This window comes from Arvicola amphibius, chromosome 6, assembly GCF_903992535.2.
Source record: "Arvicola amphibius chromosome 6, mArvAmp1.2, whole genome shotgun sequence".
Lineage (NCBI taxonomy): Eukaryota > Metazoa > Chordata > Mammalia > Rodentia > Cricetidae > Arvicola > Arvicola amphibius.
Window position 1 is genome coordinate 31,307,686 of NC_052052.2, and position 26,586 is coordinate 31,334,271.

At 46.0% G+C, this 26,586-nt stretch overlaps 2 protein-coding genes across 2 annotated transcripts in view; both read left to right on the top strand.

Annotated features, from left to right (window-relative positions):
- Ccdc30 (coiled-coil domain containing 30) overlaps positions 1-4,288 on the top strand; it is a 48,705-nt gene extending 44,417 nt beyond the window's left edge. Inside the window, exons 11-14 of the mRNA XM_042055348.1 lie at positions 469-605; positions 924-1,038; positions 3,778-3,845; positions 4,093-4,288. Of these exons, the coding sequence (XP_041911282.1) occupies positions 469-605; positions 924-1,038; positions 3,778-3,845; positions 4,093-4,288 (516 nt within the window). The remainder of the gene's footprint in view (positions 1-468; positions 606-923; positions 1,039-3,777; positions 3,846-4,092) is intronic.
- A 4,669-nt stretch (positions 4,289-8,957) lies between these two features.
- Ppih (peptidylprolyl isomerase H) lies at positions 8,958-24,254 on the top strand. Its single transcript, XM_038335340.1, has 10 exons — positions 8,958-9,066; positions 9,230-9,294; positions 9,606-9,629; positions 9,876-9,920; positions 10,955-10,997; positions 13,057-13,149; positions 14,848-14,935; positions 15,516-15,556; positions 16,362-16,451; positions 24,105-24,254. The coding sequence occupies exons 1-9, from the start codon at positions 9,001-9,003 to the stop codon at positions 16,428-16,430; spliced, it is 534 nt and encodes a 177-aa protein (XP_038191268.1). The 5' UTR covers positions 8,958-9,000; the 3' UTR covers positions 16,431-16,451; positions 24,105-24,254.
- The last annotated feature ends 2,332 nt before the right edge of the window (positions 24,255-26,586 follow it).

A 26,586-nucleotide genomic window follows, 5' to 3' on the forward strand; every position in this document is an offset into this window, starting at 1 on the left:
CCAGACTGTCTTGGTCTGGGACTCTCAGAGATCCACCTGCCTCTGCCTCCCAAGTACTGGGATTAAAGCTGTGCCCCACTATCACCCAGCCGACCATGGTATTTCTAATTGTGAATGCATAATTCCCTAAGTAAACACCACCAACAGGAGGACATCTAGTATAACTAAGGATGTTGGCAGCAGAGACGTGCCAACAGATTTGGGGCCAGAAACAGAGAAAGCAAGAGTTACTGTTAAGACATGGGAACAGGGGCTGGGAGATGGCTCAGAGGTTAAGAGCACTGACTGTTCTTCTGGAGGTCCTGAGTTCAATTCCCAGCAACCACATGGTGGCAATCTGGTGCCCAGAACACTTTAAACATAATACCTGAATCTTAAAAAAAAAAAAAAAAAAAAAAAAAAAACAAAGCCATGGGAACAGACTGAAGTCTTTCATGTATATGTTGTTCTCCCTGTGCTCATCCCCAGGAGAAGGAGTTCCAGGGCCAGATCATGACCCAAAATGACATCCTCCTCCTGGAAAAGAGGAAACTGCTAGAACAAGTCACAAATCAAGAGGAACTGATCTGCAGCAATAAGTCCACAATCTCTGCAATCCAGAGCAAGTAGGTGCAGCGGGTACACAGGTGGTCCTGGGGACAGTCGGGTGTGGGGGGTGGTGTCTGAGAGACTGTTCTGCTGACTTCTGCTTCCAGGTGTTCATGCAAGTGGAAGGCACCGTGGCATTAAAGAAGTTGCCGGGGTGGGGGGAGTCTGTATAACAGTGGTAAAGCACATGTTTAGCATGCTTGAGGGCCTGTGTGTGATTCCTGCACAGACAGAAAGGGAAGGAGGGAGCGAAGGAGAGAGGGAGGGGGAAAGGGAAGGAGAGAGGAAGCAAGGAAGACATTTCTAGCTATGCCTCTGATTTATGCCATGTTTAGGGCATTTTTACTGGATAAAGAAAACCAGCAACTGCAGGAAAACTGTCTCCGGCTCATGCAGCAAATCAGTCTCTTAGAACGCATTATAAGGAGCATCCAGATTCGCAGAGCGGAAGTAAGATGTGCACTTCGTACTGGGTCCTGACTCTAAGGTTTGGTTCACTGGTTCTCTCTCTTGGCTTCTTCTAAGATACATGGAGCAGCAAACCTGTGACCGTTCTTGGTGACTCCTGCTCATCATTGGGTCAATTTTGATAACCATTTTACCCTGTGTGATTCCCAAAGACATCTGTGTATGCCTCTGAGCATCTTTCTTCACGTGCTACATTGTCATTACCTTTTCTCTTCTCTATATCAATAACTCAGCAGTGAGGTCCCAGAGGGCAAGAACTGTAGCTCATACATGACCATATCCGAGGACAGACATAGCTCATACACGACCATATCCGAGGACAGACATAGCTCATACATGACCATATCCGAGGACAGGCATAGCTCATACACGACCATATCCAAGGACAGACATAGCTCATACATGACCATATCCGAGGACAGGCATAGCTCATACACGACCATATCCAAGGACAGACATAGCTCATACATGACCATATCCGAGGACAGATATAGATCATACTTATCTGTATCTGCAGACAGACACAATAGAATGCTTTGAGAATGAATGGATGCTGTTTTCCCAGATACCCCTCCTTCTGAACAACCCTATTGGCAGTGTATTAGTCTAACCCTGTTTAGAAAGAAAGAAAAACAAATCTGAGGCTCGGAAAGGTGGGTCCAGTGAAGCCAGTTTAGTCTTCTAATGTCAAGACTAAGGAGGAGAACCGAGTCAGAGAAAAACATGTTCCAAATTCAAACAGACGAATAGCCAAGAAGAACTGAGGAGACGGGTATAGGCTCCATCGAGGTCCAGCGTCTGGCTGGTGAAGACCGAGGGAGTTCAGTAAGCAGAACTGATGCTGAATCCAGGGTAGAGGTTGCCTCCTCTCTTCCATGTGTGTATCCCCTGCAAGGCATCCCCTTTGGAAGATGCTTCTCCATAGATCTGGTGACTGTGAAGTTGCTACAGTTGCTATAAGTTCTGTATCTTGTTTATTCTCACAAAGGTGACAAAGGCTACCCGAGGTATTTATTTTCTAGTCTTCATCCAAAGCAAAACTGACATGACCTGGTTGCCAATAATTTTTCTATTTGCTGGAGTGAGTTTTTTCTCAACTTTCTACATAGTCATTCATCAACCATTAGCTCCAGCAACTCGGCCAAATCCTGGACTACAGAGTCTGTGCTTTCTTAAGTCTTGACTCCAGAACAGAAAGGCACACACACACACACACACACACACACACACACACACACACGAATAAATATGATAGAATTACAAATTGGAGTTAAAAGACTAAATGGAGGCTGGACATGGTGGCTCACGCCTGTAATCCCAGCACAGAGAAGCCTGAAAAAGGAGGGTAAGAAGTTCAAGACTTGCTTCTGCGACTTAATGATTTCAAGGCCAGTCTGGGGCACATAAGACTCTCTCAACCAAGGGAAAAAAAACCAGCAGCAACAGTATACACACATTCAACAACAACAAAAACCAACAAAGCTGGATTGGTAGAGTGGCCTTAGCCTAAAGACCTAAGCGTTCCCTGATACCCACAGGTCAAAGAAGAGAACCAAGTCCTCTGACCCCCACATACACACAAATTAATTAATAAAAATAATTAAAATATAATTAAATTTCTTAAAAACAGGGTGCACTTCTGTAAGTCCTGGATGGGGTCACTTGACAAAGAGGCTTCCAAACAGGAAACAAAGAAGTGAAACTGTCACTGTTGGCTGATGATATGATCTCACATACAGAAAATCATAACTGCCCCATACTCCCTCTAAAACTCCAGTAGAACAAGAAAAGAAGACAGTTAAGTTACAGGATCACATACAACCAAGCACCTCAGTTCACTAACAATGACTCACTTGAGAAAAAAATAAGCCAGCAAGACGGCTCACTGGGTGAAAATGCTTGCTGGCAAGCCTGATCACTGAGTTCCATCCCTAGAATGCACATGGTGGAAGGGAGAACCAGCTCCCACAAGATATTTTCTGGTCTCTGCATACAGACAGACAAACAAATGTAATGGGGAAAGAAAGAAATCAGGAAAGAGACGAGTGTAGAATGCTTGTCTGGGATACTCAGCGTCCTAGTTCAATATCCACTGCCTCTCCCCTCTAAAGTTTGGGCTGGGGCTGTAGTTCAGTTGTTAGAATACTTGGCTAGTATGCACTTGGCTCTTGGTTTGCTCCCTAGCAACGTGTGTGTGGGTGAGAGTGTGTTCAAAGCAATAAATATGTAGAACCTGTGTGTGTGTGTGTGTGTGTGTGTGTGTGTGTGTGTGTGTAGAGAGAGAGAGAGAGAGAGAGAGAGAGAGAGAGAGAGAGAGAGAGAGAGAGAGGGGATGGTGGAAGAGGGAGAGAAGAAAGTGAAGAAGTGAAGAAGGGAGAAGAGAGAGGGAGAAAGAGAAGAGGGCAGGAAGGGAAGAGAGGCAAGAGGTATGGGAAGGCATTGGTAGGGGGAGGACAGCTATTCATTCTCTACCCTTCTATTCTTATATTGCTTGTAGTATGTTGTATGGTTTAAGACTGAATAGGGCTGGAGCGTTGTTCAGTGGTTAAGAGTAACTGTTGTTCTTGCAGAGTACCTGGGTTTTCTTCCCTGCACCCACAACAGGTGGCTCCCAGCCACTGGTACCTCCAGCTCCTGGGAATCTCACACACATACATACACATACTCACACGCAAAACAAAAATAATAAATATTTTAAAGTTATAATATTTTTTCTTTTAGGAAACGATAATCAGCGGCAACGCTGCTTTTGAAATACTCAAAAAGATACTACCTTTGCAGAGCTCCAGGTGAGTCACTGCACCAAGACAGCCGCTACCTGCACACCTGGCTCCTCACCCCCTTTCTAGTCCTACAGAATGCAGATCTCAGGCAGAGGGTAATTCCTGAGCATGGGCTTCCGGAAGCCTTTGTTTTGTTGTTTTAGTTGATCCTGACAAACAACAACTGTCCCTATCAATGCCATAGGCCCGTAGCCACGCACATCCTCCAGGAAGTTCTGTGTATGTTTATGTCGTCACACGTGGCCTTTCTCAGTTTCTCAGGAACAGGTTTGGTATTGACAGCTGAAAATCTCCAGGAGACTGAACTACATAAATCAGAAGGAACCACAGCAATCCCCAAGTCCCCTGAACCTCTTTCATGTTCACAGAATTCTGAAGGTGGATATATAAATGTGACTTCTCTAAAAGAGTCATACAACATGCAAGGGGACCAAAAGTCGGGACTGTGACATCACTGCTGTCGAAAACAATGCTAACTGGACCTAGTGACTCAGAGCATGGATGTAAAGACGCAAACTGACCTGGAGAGGACTCACAGAACACCCTGGAAAGCAACAAGGAGTCTTCAAATCGCTGACTAAACAGTCATTAAAAACTTTCTAAAAGTGGAGTTGTTGTTTGTTTGACAGACCCACTATAATGATTTTTTGTTTTATTTTCTGTGTATTGATGTTTTGTCTGTAAGTGTCTGTCTGCTCCGTGCATGAATGGCCAGAAAGGGCATTGGTTCCCCTGAGACTAGATTGCAGACAGCTGTGAACTGTTAAGTGGGCGCTAGGAATGGAACCTCAGCCCTCTGCAAGAACAAGTGTTCAAAACCACTGTAACGTCTCCCCAGCCCTAAGAAACTAATTTTTAAAAATAACTTTAATAGGGCTGGAGCAATGGCTCAGAGGTTAAGAGTGCTGATTGTACTTCCAGAGGTCCTGAGTTCAATTCCCAGCAACCACATGGTGGCTCATTATGAGACATGGGGTCCTCTTCTGGTCTGCATGGATAAGTGCAGAGAGAACTCTGTATACATAATAAATAAAAAAACTTATTTTAAAAAATAACTTTAATAATCCCCCACCAGACAAGATTAATGTCACACACAAATATTCTCCGCATTGGTCATGGCCGGGAAGGGACTAGCAGCTAGTGAGTAAATTCACTGTTTAGACCATACCTTTTACTTTACAAGAGCCAGTGGGGTGGACACTAAGAGAAACACACTTGTAACTTAACCATTCTTTTTTTTGGTTTTTTTTTTAATATTTATTTATTTATTTATTTATTATGTATACAATATTCTGCCTGTGTATATGACCGCCGGCCAGAAGAGGGCACCAGACCCCATTACAGATGGTTGTGAGCCACCATGTGGTTGACTGGGAATTGAACTCAGGACCTTTGGAAGAGCAGGCAATGCTCTTAACCTCTGAGCTATCTCTCCAGCCCCTTTTTTTGGTTTTTCGAGACAGGGTTTCTCTGTGGCTTTGGAGCCTGTCCTGGAACTAGCTCTGTAGACCAGGCTGGTCTCGAACTCACAGAGACCCGCCTGCCTCTGCCTCCCGAGTGCTGGAATTAAAGGCGTGCGCCACCATCGCCCGGCCTAACTTAACCATTCTTTTTTTGCTTTTTTTTTTTTTTTTTCGAGACAGGGTTTCCCTGTAGTTTCTAGAGCCTGTCCTGGAACTAGCTCTTGTAGACCAGGCTGGCCTCGAACTCAGAGATCCGCCTGCCTCTGCCTCCCGAGTGCTGGGATTAAAGGCGTGCGCCACCATCGCCCGGCTAACTTAACCATTCTTATCCAAACACATTTCATTTTGGAGTTAGTTAATCGCTTATTGTCCTTATTCAAATATGTTTTTTGTTTGGGGACTTTTGAGACATCAGCTCATGTGGCCCAGCTGAGCCTAGATTTTGATGGGCCAGAAGATGACCCTGAACTCCTAATCTTCCTACTTCCACCTCCCAAATACCGGGATTGCAAGCACGCTCTACCACATCCTGCTAACACATGGGTTTTTATTTTAAGTTTTCATTAGCTCTTTGAGAACTTCATCTAGTGTGTTTTGAGTATAATCAACCCCTCTCCCAACTTCTCCCAGAGCCACACCCCTACCCTACCCTATGTACCCAACTCGATGTTTTGGATTTTGTTTTTTTTGTTTTTGTTTTTGTTTTTGTTTTTTTTTTTTGGTTTTTCGAGACAGGGTTTCTCTGTGGCTTTGGAGCCTGTCCTGGAACTTGCTCTTGTAGACCAGGCTGGCCTCAAACTCACAGAAATCTGCCTGTCGCTGCCTCCCAAGGGCTGGGATTAAAGGCATGCGCCACCACTGCCCAGCCGATGTTCTTTTTTAAAGCTCATCAAGACCAATTTTTGCTGCTCATATGTTCATGTGGCCTTCCAATGAAGCATGGACGACTTAGCAGTTGCTAAGACACTATTAAAGAAAACTGATTCCCCCCCTCTCCCAGCAGCTACCGATTGACAATAGCTCCTTGAAATACGTATTTTTTTACAGCCATTATCATATTGTACATTCATAATACAGTTTTTTGTGTGTGGATGTCCATGTAGAGGTGAGGATTCAACACTGAATACCTTCCTCGATCTCTGCAGTTTTTACAATCAGTATTTCTCTGTGTGTGTGCATACCTATGCAAGCACTGAGGCCGGAAGAGGACATCAAGAGTCTTCCTCTATTATTTACCACCTATTACTTTGAGGCACAAGCTTTCCTTGTAATGAATAATTAAAATGCAGGATCCCAGGTGGCAGCAGGCAGCAGAAATGCTGCAGGTCCCCAAGCAGTGTTAGCGGGGCCCTGTGGCAGCAGGCAGCGGGCCCTGAGAGCAGCCAGTCCCAGGCAGGGACAGCTACAGGTCCCTGAGCTGTGGTTGGTCCTGGACAGGGCGACACGAGACCAAGCTGCAGGTGGCTGGTCCCGGGCTGTGAGCCAGACGGCGGCAAGAGAAAGACGGACGTGCAGGCTGTGCCAAGTGAGGTCAGGCTGGAACGTGAAGATCAGCCTGCCTCAGTGGATGGGGGAGGGAGTGGGCGTGGCTTGTCTCTTAAAGAGACAGAACAATTATTACACTCCTTGAACCCGGGGTTCACATTTTCTCAACTAGGTTGGAAGCCAGTAAGCCTTCGAACATCTTGTCTCCGCCCTCGTTGGAACTGAGATTACAGGTATGTGCACGATACCCAATTTGTCACATGGGTGCTGGGATGCTCTGGACCTTGTAAGCATTGTGACTCAGATGGATAGGGATCCTGGCAGTTGGGATTCAAGAAATACTGAGCGTTACAGCTTGGGTGGGAAGAGTATTCTGGCAGTCGGGAGCCAGAGAATACTGAGTGTAACAGCTTGGGAGCCAGAAAATATTGAGTGTTTCAACTCGGGTGGAAGAGTGCGCAGGCAATCGGGAGCCAGAGAACTCTGAGGGTTACAGCTAGGATGCAAGAGTGTTCTGGCAATTGGGGGCCAGGGAATAGCGGTAGCAGCTGACAGCCCTGCTCTATGGAAAGGTTTCCCCAATGTAACAACTCTGTTCCCACAGGAGAGGGCTTCCCAGGCAAAGTTGTTACAGTTTGGCTCCAGTGCTCAGGAGTGTAGCAACTCTGCTCTGCTAGGGGTAGGGTTCTCCAGGAAAAGGGTTACAGCCCTGTTCCGCTCTGCTCCTGTCTCTGACTGCAAAGTTGTAACAACTCGCAGCTGCTAGGGGAAGGAGCCCCCAGAGAAAGTGTTAACAATCCCACTCTGCTCAGCTTGCTCCGTCTGCTCCATCTCTGCTCTGGGAAAAGAAGGTCTTCACCTAACTTCTCCTGCAAGGAATTTATTGGGAGGGAAGAATCCAGGAGAGTGGTTGCCTCTACCAGGGTGGAAGAGGAGCCACCGCAAACTGAACAGGTGCAGGACTTATATAGATAGGGCTTCTTGGGATGGGAGTCGGGGGAGCCAAATTGTGTTTTCTTCACTGGCCTTTATAAGCTTTTTGGCTCTAGTTTTGGGGCCAGGGCATATTTTTTTCACTGACTCTGATTCTAGGGTCAAAGTGTGTTTCTTTGACACTGGTTTCAGAGTCACGGTGTATTTCTTAGGTTCTGGGTTTGGGGCTAAAGTGTGTCTTTCACTGGTTCGGGTCTCAGAACCATGGTGTATTTCTTTCGCTGGAGCCCGGGAGGGGGTCTTTGACTGCCCCTTTTCTACTACAAACACCCTAAACCATCTGTTCAGCCCTGATTCCAAAAGGATATGGCAAACCATGTATGTAATCCCAACATTTTGAGAGGCTGAGGTTGGAAGATGGTGCGTTTGAAGCCAGCCGATGAAACACAGCAAGACTGTCTAAAAATAAAAACATAAGGTGAAAAAAAATTTCAAAAAGACCTCAAGGCCCTAAAGGACATAGCAATCTAATGTCCTCCACAACAGAGGCAGAAAGGGTAGGCATTTCATCCTTGTGTCCAGTAAATGGCTAACATTCCTGTTCGGTAATTGAGAAGAGTGGTATGAGACGAGGCTAGGAAGGGGCAGGGGAGGGGTCTCTACTTCCGGGCCTTAGCTACCAACGGTGGCAACTAGGTGCCCTTTAGAGCTTCGCATAAACAACTGCATTTATTTTAAATATGCCAAGCCCCACACGATTTACAAGCACAAAGGTTGGTTTTAAAACTGCAGCTCTGAGGGAAATGAGCTGGAAGCTTGAGGCAGAAATGAAATTACATTTCCAGCATCGGGAATAAGCAAGCCTACATATCAGACCAATTTAAAATATGGAGGGCGACCCGGAGGGTTCTCCTCTCGTGGGTGCCCCTTCAGGGTGGGGGGGGGGGACACACGACACATCAAGTGTGACAGTTCAGCAAATGCTGCCTGCAGGAGATTCATTTGTATTGCACTAGTACAGTCAGGCGAGTGGGGAGCCCGTCGCCTTTGGCAAAGATGCCTGCGCTTCCTTGCTTCTGCATCTTCTCCCCTCATCCCCGCCTTCCCTCAGCGTGGACCTGCAGACCCGCTACGTCGCACGCTTTGCAAGCTCCCCGCAGGCCGCCCCACACTTCCGGGGGCGGAGCCCAACCACGGTCGGTTTCCCCTGCGTCTGAGCTTTGGATGAATTCCGCCAGACCGGTCGCCGGAAGCTGTGCTTCTACTTCCGGGTCGGGGCCATGGCGGTGGCAAATTCAAGTCCAGTCAATCCGGTGGTCTTCTTTGATGTCAGCATTGGCGGCCAGGTGAGGTGTGGGCAGCCCAGCGGACCTGCGCGGGCGGGCAGGACACGGGTGAGGGGGGCTGTCCTCCCGAGACCGGCTGGGCCAGGGCGGCGGAGGTGGGAGCTCCTGAGCTGCGTGGGCTGCGGCCGTGGGCGCTGAGCCTTGCGTCTCCCGTCCCTTGCAGGAAGTTGGTCGCATGAAGATCGAGCTGTTTGCAGACGTGGTACCTAAGACGGCGGAGAACTTTAGGTAAGGAGATGCTCCAACTGAACCAGAGTAGCTGAGCTCGAAGCCGGCCTTTACAATGTCTGCCCTTGTCCATCCGTTCACTGCCTTGGGAGCTCTGTGTTTTGGGTATTACCCTAGCTGGGTAGCTACCGGGTTTGACCGTTCTCGTGTCAGTTTCTGTTACTAGGCTACATGCTTGCATGCCCTGCTTTTGGCCGACCAGTTAGTGAACTTGGTGGCCCCACTGTGGGTACTCTCCTCTCCTGAGATTAGAGATGCTTCAAGCAGTGATGACGTGGTGACTGAATCGTTCACCCTTTCTTTCCTTTTAGGCAATTCTGCACTGGAGAGTTCAGGTTAGTCTCGGATGTGTTTGACCTTTCCCTTACTCCTGAAGGGTGTCCTGGGGGTTTGGTGAGGATATTGGGGAACCATGGGCAAATCTTGAGTGATGGAAGATGATATTCAGAGGGTGTCACCATTATTGATGTGTTCTTTAGCTCAGTTCTATCCAGATCTTTATGAGAGTCCGCTTAGCTTCCAGTGTGTCCTAAACGGGAAGAACCCCTCATCACTCCAAGCCTCCTTCTTTTTGGTTACAGGAAAGATGGTGTTCCGATCGGGTACAAAGGAAGCACTTTCCATAGGTAAGACTTCCAGCATACAGGAAATGCGGTCATCGTTTGGTGTCTGTACAGGCAATCCTGTACACCTGAGTACAAAACCTATGCGTGGTTGTTGTTTAAAGTGTCCGTGTTCAGGGCTGAGGATATAGCTGGGCAGAGAATTTGCCCAGCATGCATGAGGCCCTGGGTTCACACTCAGCACCGGATAGCTGGGGCACAGCTCCCTTTGCACCTTAAGTCACCCACGCTGGCTCTGTGTAATACCGTATTGGAGAAATGATGGCAAGGAAGACACTGAATCAGTTCGGTTACGGGTGCGCTTTTGTATGCTTCCATACCCGGCTTCTATGTGGGATCTGGGCCTCATATCGAGGACTTTATGCACTGAATCATCTCTCTCGCTCCAGGTTATGATTTTAGTAGAGGCTTTTGTAATAATCACTGTTATCAGGAAGTCATCTGTAGGAACCTGACCTTCATGAACGCCTGGCTTTCTGTATTTACCTGTTTTTGTTAGGGTTTGATAGAAGTCATACCACTTTAATCCTGAAAAATTTTCATGTCCCCCATATCAGGGGCGTTAGAGCTGTGGTCATTAATCCTCCCCGGCATTCTTGTGCAGTAGTGTGTGTTATCCACATTCTTTATGGAAGGAAACTGAGGCCGAGAAAGGCTAAGGACTGAGCCTGGGTATAATAGCTTACGTTACCGTGTGTGTAGTGGTCCATTGCACATGTAGTTGCTAGTGTTCTATTCCCCCAAATTGAGCCCTTGACATGTTTTTCTTTTGGCAAATATGTTGTTATTTCTTCCTGCCAAGTTTCAGCCCCTTCCTACTGTTCAGGTACTGACTCATACACCTCAGATCAACCCAAAGATGCCCCTGAAGTTAAAAACTTTCTGTTAGTAATCCCTCAGCTTGCTCACTCCAGGGGTGAAGACTCATTCTCCGTGCCACCGTGGTAAACGCTGTACTTCAGAAAAACTACTAATCAACCGTGTCAGTGACTAAACCACTGATCCTTCCCTCAGGACTTTTTCTTATTCTGTTTCAGGGTCATAAAGGATTTCATGATTCAGGGTGGAGATTTTGTTAATGTGAGTACTGCTTTTTTACTGGGCTCTTCTTCCAGTCAGGCCCCAGTCTTGAGATCTAAGAATACTGCTAAGTTAAGTGGAGAGAGCGTGGACGTGGGGATGTACTGTAGAGTTGCTGGCTACCACTGTCTGTGTCCTCAGAACACGTAACCCTACCAAACTTGAATCATTAAGTTCCATTCTCCAAACCTGAGCCTTTTGTAACCAGAAATTGGACTTTGCTAGGATACCTAAAGATGATCCGAGGTGGTCCACGTAAATTGTTCACAAAAAAACTTCGAAATTAACTGCAATTTTTTTCCCCCAAAAGAAAGTGAGCTGGCTGTTTATGTCTCCTATTTTTCCTTCCACTTCTGGTGTCACTGTCTAAAACTCTAGTTTTTTGTTTGGTTTTTGTGGGTCTTCCTTTCTTTTTTCCTTTCGAAAGCTGAGGTTTTAGCCACAACCCAGTTAGTGGCAAGGGATCCGATTAGGAAAGGCAGGTGGTTCGAAGGGGCTTTGCTCTGCTTGCTGAGGTATCCCTGGGATCTCCGTCCTTCGCTGCTGACATTTTTTGTGTCCACACTATTTGTGTTCCCATCCCAACTTTGGGGTGTGTCCAGTAAGCTAGGATTTTTCTTTCTTACACTGCTTTTCCCTTAGCCGCTCGCTTCTGCGCATGCTGTTTTTTTACCATCAGTATCGCATAGTTGGGTATGGTGCCAACTCCGTGTGTCTGGGAAACGTAAGTGTAGATTTAGATTCCTGGGAGTTTTTAGGATCTTACTCCCCGTACAGAGGGTAGCATAGGATCTTACTCCCCCTACGGAGGGTAGCATAGGATCCTGCTCCCCCTTCGTAGGGTAGCAATGGGAGTTTTAGGCCTCATCCTGGGGTCACTTGTGCTGTGATTCGACTGTAGTTCTATAAAACTGGGAAATCTGGGAGGCTGGAGAGGGAGCTCAGCAGGTCAGAGCACCTACTGTTCTTCCAAAGGACTTGAGTCCCTGTCTCATCGTTGTCTGCACCTCCATTTCTGGAGTATCTGACGCTTCTGGCCTCTGTGGGCACCTAAACTTACATGCATGTACCCACACCACACACACAACAAACACATAATTAAAAATAATACAAATAAACCATTTATTAAAATTGGAAAGTTTGGGAGCCAGAGAAATGGCTCAGAGATTAAGAGCCCTGGTGGCTCTTCCAGAGGACACAGGTTTGATTCCCAGCACCTACATGGTAGCTCATAGCCAACTCTAACTCCAGCTATATGAATGTGAAAATGAATAAGAAGGGGTATATGGGAGGGTTTGCGGGGGGGGGGGGAGGAAATTATGTGATTATCTCAAATTTTAAAACATTTTTAAAAAATAATAAATCTTTTTTTGTTTGTTTTTATTTTTTCTAGACAGGGTTTCTCTGTGGCTTTGGAGCCTGTCCTGGAACTAGCTCTTGTAGACCAGGCTAGGCTGGCCTAGAACTCACAGAGATCCGCCTGCCTCTGCTTCCTGAGGGCTGGGATTAAAGGTGTGCGCCACCACCACCTGCCTGCCTAATAATAAATCTTAAAAAGATAAAGAACCTAGACTTTAAGTGCAACAGTGTTTCTTCTCTTTGCCCATCCAGTGGGTGTGCATTAGTGGGCATGCATGTGTGGAAGCCTGTGGGTGTGTGTGTACACTAGTAGGCACATGGGTGAGCAAGTCTATGGATGTTGAATGTGTGTGTACGGGAAGACATTAGGTATTCCCTGTCAGTCACTTATTGTCTTAAGGAAAGGTCTCAGTAGATCATTTGCTGTTTGGTTCAGTGAGGGTAGCTGACTGGTTAGCTCACGGTATCTGCCTTTCTCCACATGTTAATTCTGGAGGCATGTACAGCCATGCCTAGCTTTTTTGTCCCCCCTTCTTTTTCTTCTTAATGTGTGTGCTAAGGATTTGAACTCAGGTCCTCATGGTTGGATAGCAACCAGTTTTATCTACTGAGCCATTCTCCCCAGCCCTGTGAGTGTTCTTCCTCTGGTTTCAAGGGTGCCAAATACTTCAGATGACTAACATATCTCTGCTCTACTTAGGGAGATGGTACTGGAGTCGCTAGCATTTACCGCGGTCCATTTGCAGATGAAAATTTTAAACTTAGACACTCGGCTCCAGGCCTGCTTTCCATGGTAAGTGAGGTTCAGTTAAGATTTGGGGTTGGAGGAAGAGCAGATTTCTGGTGCCTTGTTGAGGTCCAGCTCTGTCTCTTGGAATAGGAGCAGATGCTTCTCTTACTTCAGTCAGACCTCTCCTGCACCTACACTTTCCTCCTTCCTTGGTCTGGTTTGATGTTGTTGGCTGGGGTCTAGCAGCTGTAGAATGGAACCGAGCTCTGACTTGTGTTGTTGCCTTTATTGGTATGAAGTGTGTGGATGGGCTTTAGCCTTAGTGTTCAGACTGATGCTCATCTGCTTGTTGCCCTGGCTGCTCTGATGCACTCACTGCAGTAGCTGCATGCTGGCCACGCTCCTGCTTCCCTTTCTCTCCATGCAGTTTCCTTCCTAGTCCCATGTCCTGCTATCTCTCCCCATTCCTAATCCCCGCTCAGACTCCCTTTATCTAACTCAGCTCTGCTCACTGCTTGCCCCCTTCGCATTGCTCGCCCTCACTCCTCCTTTCCCTTGCTCCCCTCTTTTCTCCCTCACCTCCCACTCCTCACAGTCCTGCCATCAGCGCTGCAGTCCTCACCTCCTGGTGCTGGTGTCTGTGTGTACATCCTCTGTCCTTCCTGCCTGCTCTTCACTCTTCTTGGGCATTATGAGAATTTGTGAAAATTTGTCCACAGCCGTTCCATTCAGGCCTTAGGGCAAAGCACAGGGACACAAACATGACCCCTGCCGTGTCACATGTAACGTCTAACCCAAATTTGGTACCCAGCACCCGCATCAGGCAGCTGACAACCGTCGGCAACTACAGGTCTTGGGGATCCTTCATGAATATGGTGTACATAAAATTATAATGGGAATACATAATACAAGTAGATAAATTTTAATACATTGCAAAACCACTTCAAACAGCTGATTTCATAGGCAGTGTGTCTTTTCTTAACTACTAATCAATTTGTAAGTATAACCCAGTTATAACTAATTTGCAGCTAAATACACTAAGTCAAGTCATGTAAGAAGGGAAAGGGGGATAACTCAGCAAGTAAAGGCAAGGGATAAAGACGCCTGCTGCACATGCCTGAGTTCAATCCTAGTCCCGTGTCATGGTGGAAGTAGAGAACTGACTCCACAAAGCTATTCTCTGACCTCATAAACGTGTACACGCATGCACGCACACAATTTTTTTTTAAAAAATTTAAAAGAAAGAAGCAGAAGGGGAACCATTAGAGACAAGGGAACCAGTTAGAGAGATGAGAGGATGTAGGGGAAGAGAATCAATAAGAACAGAGTATAATAAATGTACATATGAAAATGCCATAATTAAAGCATTACTTTGTATGCTAACCTAAAACTTAATTAAATCTTGTCTTTGCTTGTTTTAAATGAGCAGTCATTCCCATTACAAAACCTTACACTAGGGGCTCAGCGGGTAAAGATGCTTACCATCAAGTCAGATGGCCTGAATTCAGTCCCCAGGACCTACATGATGGAAAGAGAGGCCTGACTCCTACAGAACCTGACAAGGAAATTGTTCATTGATTGAAGAACGTAGATCCTCAGGGGTGGAGCCTATGTCCTATTTGTCTGTCTGTCCTTATCTAGACCTGAGCTCATAACAGGTGCTCAGTTGGGTTGCATTTAGAGCTGTGTATTCTAGGAAATCTTGCCCTTCACCCAATACAGCCAGAGAAACTTACTGCAGGTACGTTTGGTTCTTATCAGGCAAACAGTGGTCCCAGTACAAACGGCTGCCAGTTCTTTATCACATGTTCTAAGTGTGATTGGCTGGATGGGAAGCACGTAGTGTTTGGTAAGTCTTACTCCCATCCCATTGTCCCAGTCATCTATCTGCCACATTTTCCACACTCACTAAGGCTGATGGTAGGGGTGGCTGGGGCCGATGGACGTGGTGGGGTGGCTGGGGCTGGTGGACGTGGGGATTGGCTAGAACTCATGGAAAAGACAAGGGTGCCGGGCAGTGGTGGCGCACGCCTTTAATCCCAGCACGTGGGAGGCAGAGGCAGACGGATCTCTGTGAGTTCGAGGCCAGCCTGGTCTACAAGAGCTAGTTCCAGGACAGGCTCCAAAGCCACAGAGAAACCCTGTCTCGAAAAACCAAAAAAAAAAAAAAAGACAAGGGTATTCCAATCAATACTCATGAAATAAATAATGAAGAAATGCCCCAGAGATAGCATGGATGAGTGTGGTTCAATCCTGTATCCTGGTTTCCTGCGTATATTCCTTATGACTTCGGGCAAGTCAGCTTGCCTCATTGAACTCAGTTTCCTTTCGTTGTAAGAGGGTTTGAGATGCCAACTAAGAATGGGCACTGGGAATTGAGTGCAGTACCAGCACCAAGAAAGAAACCTGACTTAATGTTCTTCCTGCAGGAAAAATCATTGATGGACTTCTAGTGATGAGAAAAATCGAGGTTGGTCCTGCTGGGGTGGCCCTGTAGCCTTTCTGATCAGTGCCTTGTGCCTATTAATGAGGAGCTAGAGAAGGGTAAACGGGCTCCAGTTTCCTAGATAGACTTGTCACTGTCTGCAGTTACGGCCTTCTCCTTCCTTGGGGAAGACAGGAGAGGTCAAGCCTTCTTGGCTCCGTTCATTATCCTGCCCAGTACATCCTAGGGTTTGGCTTCTGATCCTGATGCCCACTTGATAAAATTCCACTTCTTGGCATTGCATTCAGGATCCTGAATCATGACCTGTACCCTGCCTATCCCTCCATGACCCCTTCTGCCACTGCCTTCTCTTCTCTGGTCAGTGGCATCACACTCCTGGCTCTTCTTTAAGGAGGTTGACCAGAACAGGTGCGTGCCTCCTGCTCTTCCCAGCCCCAAGCTTTGACTCCAGTCCTCTCTTCCTGAAGAGCTCCTCCTTTGGGATCTTATCTGCCCTTGATGGCTCAGTTCAGATCACCCTCTTCTGTGACTCCTCCATAAGCTGGGTCCCTGGTCAGTGCTCTTCCGACTTGCTACATTGTTAGGTTGTGGAGCCAAGGCCTCTGAGTGTTACTTTTCTGTTGGGTCTTTTATACTTTAATGTCTGTCAGGACACACACCACATCAGTCTGATCCTGGGCCCTTGCTTAGGGGATGGGGATATGTTAGACTTTACTGTCTGTCAGGATGCATGCCGCATTAGTCTGATCTTGGGCCCTTTCTTGGGATGTAAGCAAGGCACTGAGCAGGTGCCTTAGGGCATCTCATGTTCTTATGCTTTGTTTTCTAGAATGTTCCCACGGGCCCTAACAATAAGCCCAAACTGCCAGTGGTAATCTCCCAGTGTGGGGAAATGTAATCTAGACCAAGACTGAACCAGGTAAGTGATCTCTTCTTCCAGTTAAGAAAAGGAATCATGACTTGAGGGAGACTTTCCACTCTCAGATGTGGGTTGAGTCCATTCCTCTGCATATGAGCGTGGAGCAGGCATTCCTCAAAGAATGTCTCCTCAGCTGTCAGGAGAGGATGTCAGCCTGAGGGTCACTGTGAGGAGCAAAAGGGGGGACACTCTAAATAATCCTTTTCTACTGCTCATCCAGTGTCACCCTGAAAAGTATCTGACTCCCAGGTGACTGGGACCAGCCTGCTATCCAGTCCTGGAGGTGTGGGCCTCACGTGCAGCTTCCATGGCTTACTTTCTCTTACTTGCCACTGGCTGCTCTGCACTGGGGCCTTTTGGGAAAGAACTAAAAGGCACTCCCAGGAGCAAATTCACGCTCTGAGGTGACTGCTAGTGACGTGAGTGGCTTGCGCGTTAGCACACGCGGGGAAGATGGGTCCGTCCACCTCTGTGAGAGGTCGTGGTATTTTGTTGGTCTTTTCAGTTTTTTTTAAACCTACAAGAAAATTTGGAAAAATGTTGATTAATGACCCATAACCTCAGAGCTAGTGATGGACATTTGCTTGTAGCTGTGCTGTCCCCTCCCTCCGTTCGCCCTCTCCTTCACTGTCTTGTCTCTCTCCTTTCCTGCCCTCATTGCCTTCGTTCTCATCCTAAAACTGCAGATCTCTTGACACTTCACCCTCAGGTGCTTCAGCAGGAGCCCTAAAAACAAAGCTAATTACTAAGACTAAATAAACAATGATATTTGTAATATATATTCAAAATCAGAATTACCAGTTGTCTCCAAAGTAACTTTTAAATAATACAGAAACTTATTTTATTTGTGGTGCTAGGGATTTAACCAAGATTTGTACATTCATGACCAACAGGCTGAAGAGATGGCTCAGGGGTTAAGGGCACTTACCACTCTTACAGAGGACCCAGCACTCATACTAGGCAGCTGACAACTGATGGTTTAATACCACTACCGCCTGGCTAAAAAAATCCCCAGCACTCAGAAGGGGTCACCATGCCACCTGTTTGTTTCTTTCTATCGATCAATAAAGGTCTCTGTAGCAGGATAGAGAGATGGAGAGATGGCTGCTCTTCCAGAGGTCCTGAGTTCAATTCCCAGCAACCACATGGTGGCTCACAACCATCTGTAATGAGGTCTGGCGCCCTCTTCTGGCCTGCAGGGAGACACACAGACAGAATATTGTATACATAATAAATAAATAAATTTTAAAAAAAAGAGAGAAATGAAATGAAAATGTCCGGGCTGGAAAGGTGGCTCAGCGGTTAAGAGCACTGACCGCGGGCTGGAGAGATGGCTCAGCGGTTAAGAGCACTGCCTGTTCTTCCAAAGGTCCTGAGTTCAATTCCCAGCAACCACATGGTGGCTCACAACCATCTGTAATGAGGTCTGGTACCCTCTTCTGGCCTGCAGGGAGACACACAGACAGAATATTGTATACATAATAAATAAATAAATAAAATTAAAAAAAAAAGCACTGACCGCTCTTCAGCACACATGCACATGGCAGCTCACAACTTACTGTCTCTAAGATCTGACACCCTCACACAAACGTGCATGCACGCAAAACACTAATGCAAGTAAAAACAAATAATTTAAAGAAAAGTCTCTAGTTGAGACTGACCTCAAATCCATAGTCCTCCTGCCTCCCAGGTATGAGATTAGAAAACCACCCATACTAGTTTACTTGCCTCAGCTTCCTGATTACCAGGAATATTATCACCTAGATATGGTGGCACACACCTTTAATTCCAGCAATTCAGGAGACAGGCAGGCGGATCTCTGAGCCCAAGGCCAGCCTGCTCTACAGAGTGAGTTCCAGGACTGCCAGGCAAAAATGAAAAAAATTTAGTTGGGTGTGGTAGTACACACCAGTAACTCTGTAATCCCAGCCAGGGAGAGGTGGCCAAGAGGTGACAAGTTTGAGGACTGCCTGGGTATAAGAATGTTTTCTAGGCTAGTCTGGCAACTTCGTGACCCCATATAAAAGAGGGACCAAGCAAAGTCTGCTCAGTGGCAGGTAAAGGTGAGGGCTGCCAAGCTTGTAGACCTGAGTTTGGTCCCCAGGACCAGCTGGTGGGAAGAGAGAACTGACTCCTGCAGATTTCCCTCTGATGTGTGCTGTGGCACTCACACATCCGTACGTACATGCACAAAATGAGTAAATAAATAAATGCAAATTTTTTGGTGGAGCTGGTTGTGGAGGCTTGCACCTCAGGATCTTAGCATTTGGAGACTGAGGCAAGACTGCCACAAATTCACAGAGGGCCATGGTGGCAGCAGCTTGGCCACCAGCAAAAAAGAAGGCTGGGGTGTTGCTCAAGAACACAAAGCACACACACAGGGTCTATCCCTTCTACAGCAAAGGACAAGAACACAAAGCGCACACACACAGGGTCTATCCCTTCTATAGCAAAGGACAAGAAAAATATATATAGAAGTTCTAATTTGATGGTGTCAAGATTATTGGTCCCTTAATAACTTTCCTGCTTTGTCTTATCTAACTTTCACTACCTCCAATCATAATATCCTCTATAGTACTGGGTCTGTACCCTTTGACATTTCTGTACTTTAGCTGCATGCTTAGAAAATTATATCTGTTTATTGTAGGTAAGAATAGAGGTTAAAGAACAACTTTTTAAAGTCTGTTCTCTTCTACCCTGTGGTCCCTGGAATCAAACTGAGACTAAGCAGCAAGGGTCTTAACCCTCTGGGTCATCTCACTGGCCTGGAGTCTTGTTTGTTTGTCTGTTTGCTTAAATATTTATTTATTATGTATATAGTGTTCTTCCTGCATATGTCCTTGCAGGCCAGAAGAGGGCACCAGATCTCATTACAGATGGTTGTGAGCCACCATGTGGTTGCTGGGACTTGAACTCAGGACTTCTGGAAGAGTAGCCAGTACCCTTAACCTCTGAGCCATCTCTTCAGCCCTCTTTTGTTTTGTTTTGTTTGTTTTTGTTTTTCGATATAGGGTTTCTCTGTGTAGCTTTGGAGCCTGTCCTGGAACTTAACCAGGCTGACCTTGAACTCAGAGGTCTATTTGCCTCTGTCTCCTGAGTACTGGGATTAAAATAAAGGTGTGCATCACCACCATGTGACTTTTGTTGAATTTATTTTGTGTTTATTTGTGTGGGGGGGAGGACAGGGTTTCTCTGTAACAGCCTTGACTGCCCTGGAACTAGCTCTTGTAGACCAGGCTGGTCTCGAACTCACAGAGATCCGCCTGCCTCTGCCTCCTGAGTGCTGGGATGAAAGACACGCTCCACCATGGCAGGCAGTCTCTTATTTTTTAAGTAGAGATCAGTTAGATACCAAACAACCTCAGTGACTGTATCCACATCATCTGTGACATGCTTGTGCTCAGAGCATCAGGAATTTACGGACTTTGGGTGACACTCCACGAGGCAGCGAGGGAAAACCAAGCACTTTGGGGAGGGCTGGAATGAGAGAGCTGAGGCGGGGATGCACAGGCGCTCCTCGGGAGCTACCTGTGGGCCAGTGCTTCCCTCTCAGGCTCAGTGAACACCACGAGCCTCTCTCCCCACTTCAGGAGCTACTGGCTATTCTCTCCTGGTTTCTCTCATTTCTTTGATGTCTATTGCTAATGATGAGATTTCTGATCATTGCTAAATGATAGAAGATTACAAAAAAAAAAAAAAAGACTGAAAAACATTAAGAAATCTCATAAAGCCTACCTAAAAATTTAGGTCTTTTTAAAACTGCCTGCTTTCACCTAGTGAGGGTTATGTTTTACAGTGGTCTCTTTGGCCAGTGCCACTCTCATGCCGTGAGGGTGCCCCATTTTGCTTTGTAATAAACTCTCTTCCATACATATATAAAAGATAAAATTGAAAAGATTGTTCAGGTTGGGTGGTGGTGGTGCATGCTTTTAATCCCAACACTGGGGCAGGGGGCGGGGGTTATTCAGGAATTTTTTTTTTTTTTTGAAAGGGGTTTCAAGACAGGGTTTCTCTGTGTTGCCCAGGCTATCTTAGAAATCACTTTGAAAACGACACTAGCCTTGAACTCTACTTGAGTGCTGGAATTAAAGGAGTTCACCACCACTGCCCTGCTCAGGAATCATTATTTTAGGGGCACAGGGATTGTAGCTTAGTGACAGGGTCCTTGCTTGACAGACAAGATTCACTGCCCAACACAAGAAACAAAACAAAACAAAAAACAACCTTTTTTACATTGGAGTCTCTTTTCTGAACAGTTCTTTACAGAACTGGAAAGCCCTTTTGGGGACTTTCAGAATCATTAGCCGGCCTCCCCACTATTAGCAAAAGTCATTTAGCTCTTTGTCTGTCAAAGTCCCTGTTGTGGACCAAGTGAAACAAATTCCTCAGTGGTCATTCACATCCCAGAGGCCCTCCAGACTGGGTATGTCCATTGGACAGCCCTGTGCAGTGATGGAAATGTCTGTGTCTGTGCTCAGGTAGATGGCAGAGCTAGTTGCAGCCCTGTGTGGTTACAAAGCATGTAAAACTTGGCTGGGGTGGCTGAGGGGATGGGCATTTTGTTTCTTTGTTTTTGTTTTTTACTCACAGGGATCCACCTGTCTCTGCCTCCTGAGTACTGGGATTAAAGACGTGTACGGCTACCACCCCTGGCTTCTTTGGTTGTTTTTGTTGTTGTTATTTTTATTTTTTTACTTACAAGGAAGGGAGGACTTTGAAACAGGGTCTTATATTTCAGCCCTAGCAGACCAAGAATTCACTTTGTAACCCAGTAACTGAAACTGTAGCAGGCCTCCTGTCTCTGCCTCCCAAGGGCAGAAATTAAGCATGCATCACTATGCCCAGCTATGTTTTATTATTTTTGAGACAAGGTCTCAGATAATCCAGGCTGGCTTCAAACTTGCTGTAGCTGAGGATGACCTTGGATTTATGATCCTTCTGCCCCCCCCCTCTGGGTCCTGGGATGGGGGCGGAGATATTTGGTCTGTGTGGTGCTAGAGATTGACCCCAGAGTTTCCTATATAATAGGCAAGTGTTTCACCAACTGAACTACATACCCAGCCTCTCCTGAATTTTTAACTTCATTTAAATTTTTGTTTTTTGAGACAGGGTTTTTCTTTGTAGCCTTGGCTTTCCTGGAACTGGCTCTGTAGAGCAGGCTGGCCTCGAACTCACAGAGATTCACATGCCTCTCCCTCCCAGACACGCACCACCACCTCCCAGCTACTTTAATTAAATCTGAAGGGTTACATGTGGCTGTAATGGCTGCCGTATTATATAGTGAGCCTTGGACTTGCGCCCCAGTTCACTCTCCAGCCCTGACTTGCTCAGGCTTATGCTGTAGCTAATACCTAGGCGCATGGCGGTGACATCAGTTATCCTGGGTAGTTCAGCCACTGCAGAGACTGAGGAGCACAGAAGCCCAGGAACTCAAGGTTAGCCTGGGTAAAGCATAGAAGTATAACATGACTGCATTTTATTTTGAAAGCAAAGTACCTGTGGAGCAAGCTTTCTGTGCACCCCTCACCCCAAGTGTTTTTTTACTATACCAAGTGTTTTAGGTGGAAGAATGGTAAAAGAGCCATATAGATGATTTTAAGACATATTGGGCAATTGTTTGTTGTTTGGTTGGATTTTTTGGGGGGGGGGGGGAACTGATTTGTAACAGAGTCTCATCATTGTGAGTATCCAAATTACAGACATGGGTCACCATGCTAGGCATTATTTCTCATACTTTAATGTACTCCATTAATGTACTCCCGGATCCTCATCTTTTTTCCAAACACTAGACCTTCAGGTCCCCAGGAGCACATGTGAAGACATGTAGAACACAAGAGCAGTAGCGACTGTGTGAGCATGCACACCTCTAAGATCCTTCACCTCTCCCTGCGCTGTAGTATGTATTAACTTGTGTTCACTTATTGTGTGTGTTATGTGTGGGCATGCATGCTATGGTGCTCAGAGGAGTTTACAAGAGGGCTAGTTTTGATGAGTTTTCACAGGTAATAGTGAGTTGTGAAGCTCAGCATGGGATTGACAGGGTTTGTCCTTTCAAGGAGTAAGCCAGCCCAGGAGGAGATGACCTCCTGATGCTCCAGCCAGAGTCATGCCAGCAAGGTGTGCCCCCATGTATTTGTCTGTTTGTTGGGTGTGTGGCACTGTTCTCTGCCACAAGAGAGGTAGAATGTCTGGCTCTACTCCAGTCCAAAGGCAAGGCCCCTACACTGTCTTCACAGTCACGGTGTGGCTCTTCTATGCACTACCATTCAGCCTTATGAAAAAGAAAGGATCTGTGTACTGGGAAGATTTCAGAGTAAATGAATGACTACGGAGATGATTGTGCTGCACAAACGTGGCACTCTGTTGAATGTTTTAGAACTTTTGGGGCTAAATAGCACATTGCCACTAAGTAGAGGCAGCAAAGACTTTCTTTTCAGTCTATTTTTTTCCATTAATATTTGAATTCTACCCTGAACTTAAATCTTCTAATAGACACATTGTGTGTATATGTGTATATATCCCAAGTCTTTCTATTCTCTCCCTGAAGTATGCCTATGGCTAACATCAATTTAGAAATCCTGTCTGGGGGGCTGGAGAGATGGTGCAGAGGTTAAGAACATTGACTGCTCTTCCAAAGGTCCTGAGTTCAACTCCCAGCAACCACATGGTGGCTCACAACCATCTGTAATGGGGTCTGGTGCCCTCTTCTGGCCTGCAGAAATACACACAGACAGAATATTGTATACATAATAAATAAATATTTAAAAAAAAAAAAAAGAAAGAAATCCTGTCTGTGTCCCTCTTCTGGATTTAGCCCAGTCCGTGGTTCCCACCAGGTACTATCACAACACTTAGCACAGTGAGTGTATTGCAGTGTATATATTAGGCTAGCTTTGTCTTGACTGGGAACACCTTGAAGCAAGGGCCATATTGAGAACACAGTGCATGATGTCATAGACCTTCATCTCCAGTACACTGAACTGTTTATAATGCACTTATGCATTCTTACACACTGAGGACCCAGGGTAACTTGTGAAACCAGAACTCACTGTTCCTTAGAAGACGGTGTGTCCACATAAGGGGGCTGATGAGAGAAAGGCAGTGGTACACATCCCTTACTCTTAGTACAGCAAGCTCTCAAAGCCTGGTGAAGACACAAACCTTGAGCCAGACAGAAAGCCCCAACATTGTTAATTCTGTGGCCTTAGTCAAGTCATTAAGCTTCCTGGAACTCATTTGTCCCTTTGCGTGGAGATAGTATATACAGGCCAGGAGCTAGTACAGCAGGTAACAACACTTGCTGCTAAGTCCAACACCTGAGCTGAATCCCCAGGACCTATGTGGTTGAGTGACCCAACTCACGCAGGATGTCCTCTGAGCACCATAGCATGCATGCCCACACATAACACACACAATAAGTGAATACAAGTTAATACATACTACAGCACAGGGAGAGGTGAAGGATCTTAGAGGTGTGCATGCTCACACAGTCGCTACTGCTCTTGTGTTCTACGTCTTCACGTGCTCCTGGGGACCCAAAGGTTTGGGAAAAAGAAGATCAGGATCCGGGTGCATTTGTTTCATAGAGGTGCCCTTCCTGTTCCTTTGAGCTGTTTATCCCTATCTTCTCACTGACCTGTCTTTACCATTTAGGTCTTCTGTGTTGGGTGACACTCCCCCTGAGTCTGACAAGCTGAACTGACCTCTGCCTCCACAGTGTGTGAGCCAGAACCTGGAAGTCTCACAAATCAGAACCAAGATCTTGTTTAAATTTTGAACTGTAAATAAAGGATTTTTTTTTAATGTTGGTGTTTGTGTTGCCTACTTTTATAAAGTCAAGCAACGCCAATGTTTATTCAAATAGGAAAGTTTAATTAGGTTTAAATGAAAAGTCCCTAGAGCCGGATACTTTAATGTCAGCACCTAGGAAGCATAGGTGAGTTTAAAGCTTGCCTGATATAGTTAGTTCCAGGCCAACCAAGGCCAAATACCTATCTCAAAGAACAGCAGACAAGCAGTAAAACTCTGCAGAACCGCTTTATCAGAATAAGTAGAAAGGGGTGTGGGGTGGAGAAAAGGTAAGGAAACCCAAGTATCAGAAAAAGCAAAAGCATGCTTAGGTCTTGGCCTGCATCCAAGAGACAGGGAAGGTTGTACCTGAGTCAAGATAGGTCAGGTGGGCAAACGAACCAGACTTCGCTGATGTTGGTGTGTGTGGTTTTAAGTGGCAGTAGGGACAGTCCTGTCTTCTCGCCCCTGTGCTTCAGCTAGGACTGGCTCTCGTCAGAGGCCAGCATGGGGAAGAGCGAAGTGCCGTGTGTGTGTATCGAAGCCTCCAACTTGGCAACAGTGAAATGCAGGCCTGTTCAGCAGTAGGTAGTCCAGGATATCCCAGCAGATTTGATCCCTTTAGCTCTGGAGCAACTGGTCAAGGGGTCACTATCTCAGGATGTGTGGGGAGGAGACCATCTGATAGAATGCGTCTTGATCAAGCAGGAATCATGGGGTGGAGGAATCTTCAGGACACTTTTGAACCCAGTTTCCTAATCTGTAAAATGAGGTGGCTGAAAGGGATGGTGGGAGGCATTGTAAAACCTGCCTGAGGCAGGAGAACTGCAGTAAATTCAAGGACGGCCTGGATTACTCTGGAGACCCAAGGAGGTTAGGAGTAGATGGGTGTGGTGTCATGCACCTCTTATCCTGTCCTTGGGAGGTGAAGGCCAAAGGATAGGAACTCAAGGCCAACCTTGGCTGTGTGACACCTTGTCTCAAAATTCAAGCAGCCACACAGGACAGATAGATACCATACCTTGGAAAATTTTGGAATAGGAATGATCTAACATGGAAAGATTCCACTGCCTATGGAGTATAATGTGAGGATGAGAAAGTTACTATGAGCTAGAGCGTGGTGGTACACGCCTTTAATCCCACACTCAGATGCAGGCTGATCTCTGAATTCAAGGCTGGATTACACAGTTCCAGGACAACCAGGGCTATGTAGCAAGATGCTATCACACACACACACATACACACACACACACACACACACAAGAAAGGTCCTCTGATGTAACTTTCATGAGGTATTTAATGTATCCATTTAGCAAGACCCTGTCTTAAATATACACAAGAAAGTTCCTCTGGATGTGGGGTAAGGGGAATGCTACTCCATTGCTGGTGGGAGTGCAAACTTGTACAGCTGCTTTGGAAATCAGTGTAGTGATTTCTCAGAAAATTAGGAAACAATCTACCTCAAAACTCAGCAATACTGCTTTTGGGTATGTACCCAAAGGACAATCAAACCACAATGATATGTGCTCAACTTTGTTCATAGCAGTATTATTTGTAATAGCCAGAACATAGAAACTAGAGGCCCATCAACTAAAGAATGAATTGAGAAAATGTGGTACATTTACACAATGGAGTACTACACAACGGTAAAAAATAATGACATATTGTAATTTGCATGCAGATGGATGGGTCTAGACAAAAAAACATTGAGTGAGGTAACAAGTATATGTGCTCACTCATAAGTGACTTCTAGGCACAAAGCAAAGGAAGAAAATGAACCTACAGTCCACAACAACTCCAGACAACCAGACGACTGTAAGAGACTACACGGATCTATATAGATCGAAAGGAGAAAAAGACAAGATCTCCTGAGTAAATTGGGAGCATGGAGGCCATGGGAGAGGGTAGAAGGGGAGAGGAGAGGAAGGGAGAACAGTAGAGAAAAATGTATAGCTCAATAAAAACAATAAAGAAAGTTCTGTAATACAACTTTCATGAAGCATTTAAGGTGTCCATTTACAAGACCCTGCCTCAAACACACAAACACACAAGAAAGGGCTGGAGAGATGGCTCAGAGGTTAAGAGCATTGCCTGCTCTTCCAAAGGTCCTGAGTTCAATTCCCAGCAACCACATGGTGGCTCACAACCATCTGTAATGAGGTCTGGTGCCCTCTTCTGGCCTGCAGGCATACACACAGAATATTGTATACATATAAATAAATAAATAAATAAATAAATAAATAAATAAATAAATATTTAAAAACACACAAGAAAGTTCCTCTGATGTTATAATGTTCATGAGGCATTTACCATGTCCATTTCTATATTTTGGGAGGATAGAGTCTGC

Coding starts and splice junctions, on each gene's coding strand:
- Ppih (XM_038335340.1), top strand. CDS start 9,001: ATGGCGGTGGCAAATTCAAGTCCAGTCAATCCGGTGGTCTTCTTTGAT. Junction 9,067..9,229: donor ATGTCAGCATTGGCGGCCAG/GTGAGGTGTGGG, acceptor CGTCCCTTGCAG/GAAGTTGGTCGCATGAAGAT. Junction 9,295..9,605: donor AAGACGGCGGAGAACTTTAG/GTAAGGAGATGC, acceptor CTTTCCTTTTAG/GCAATTCTGCACTGGAGAGT.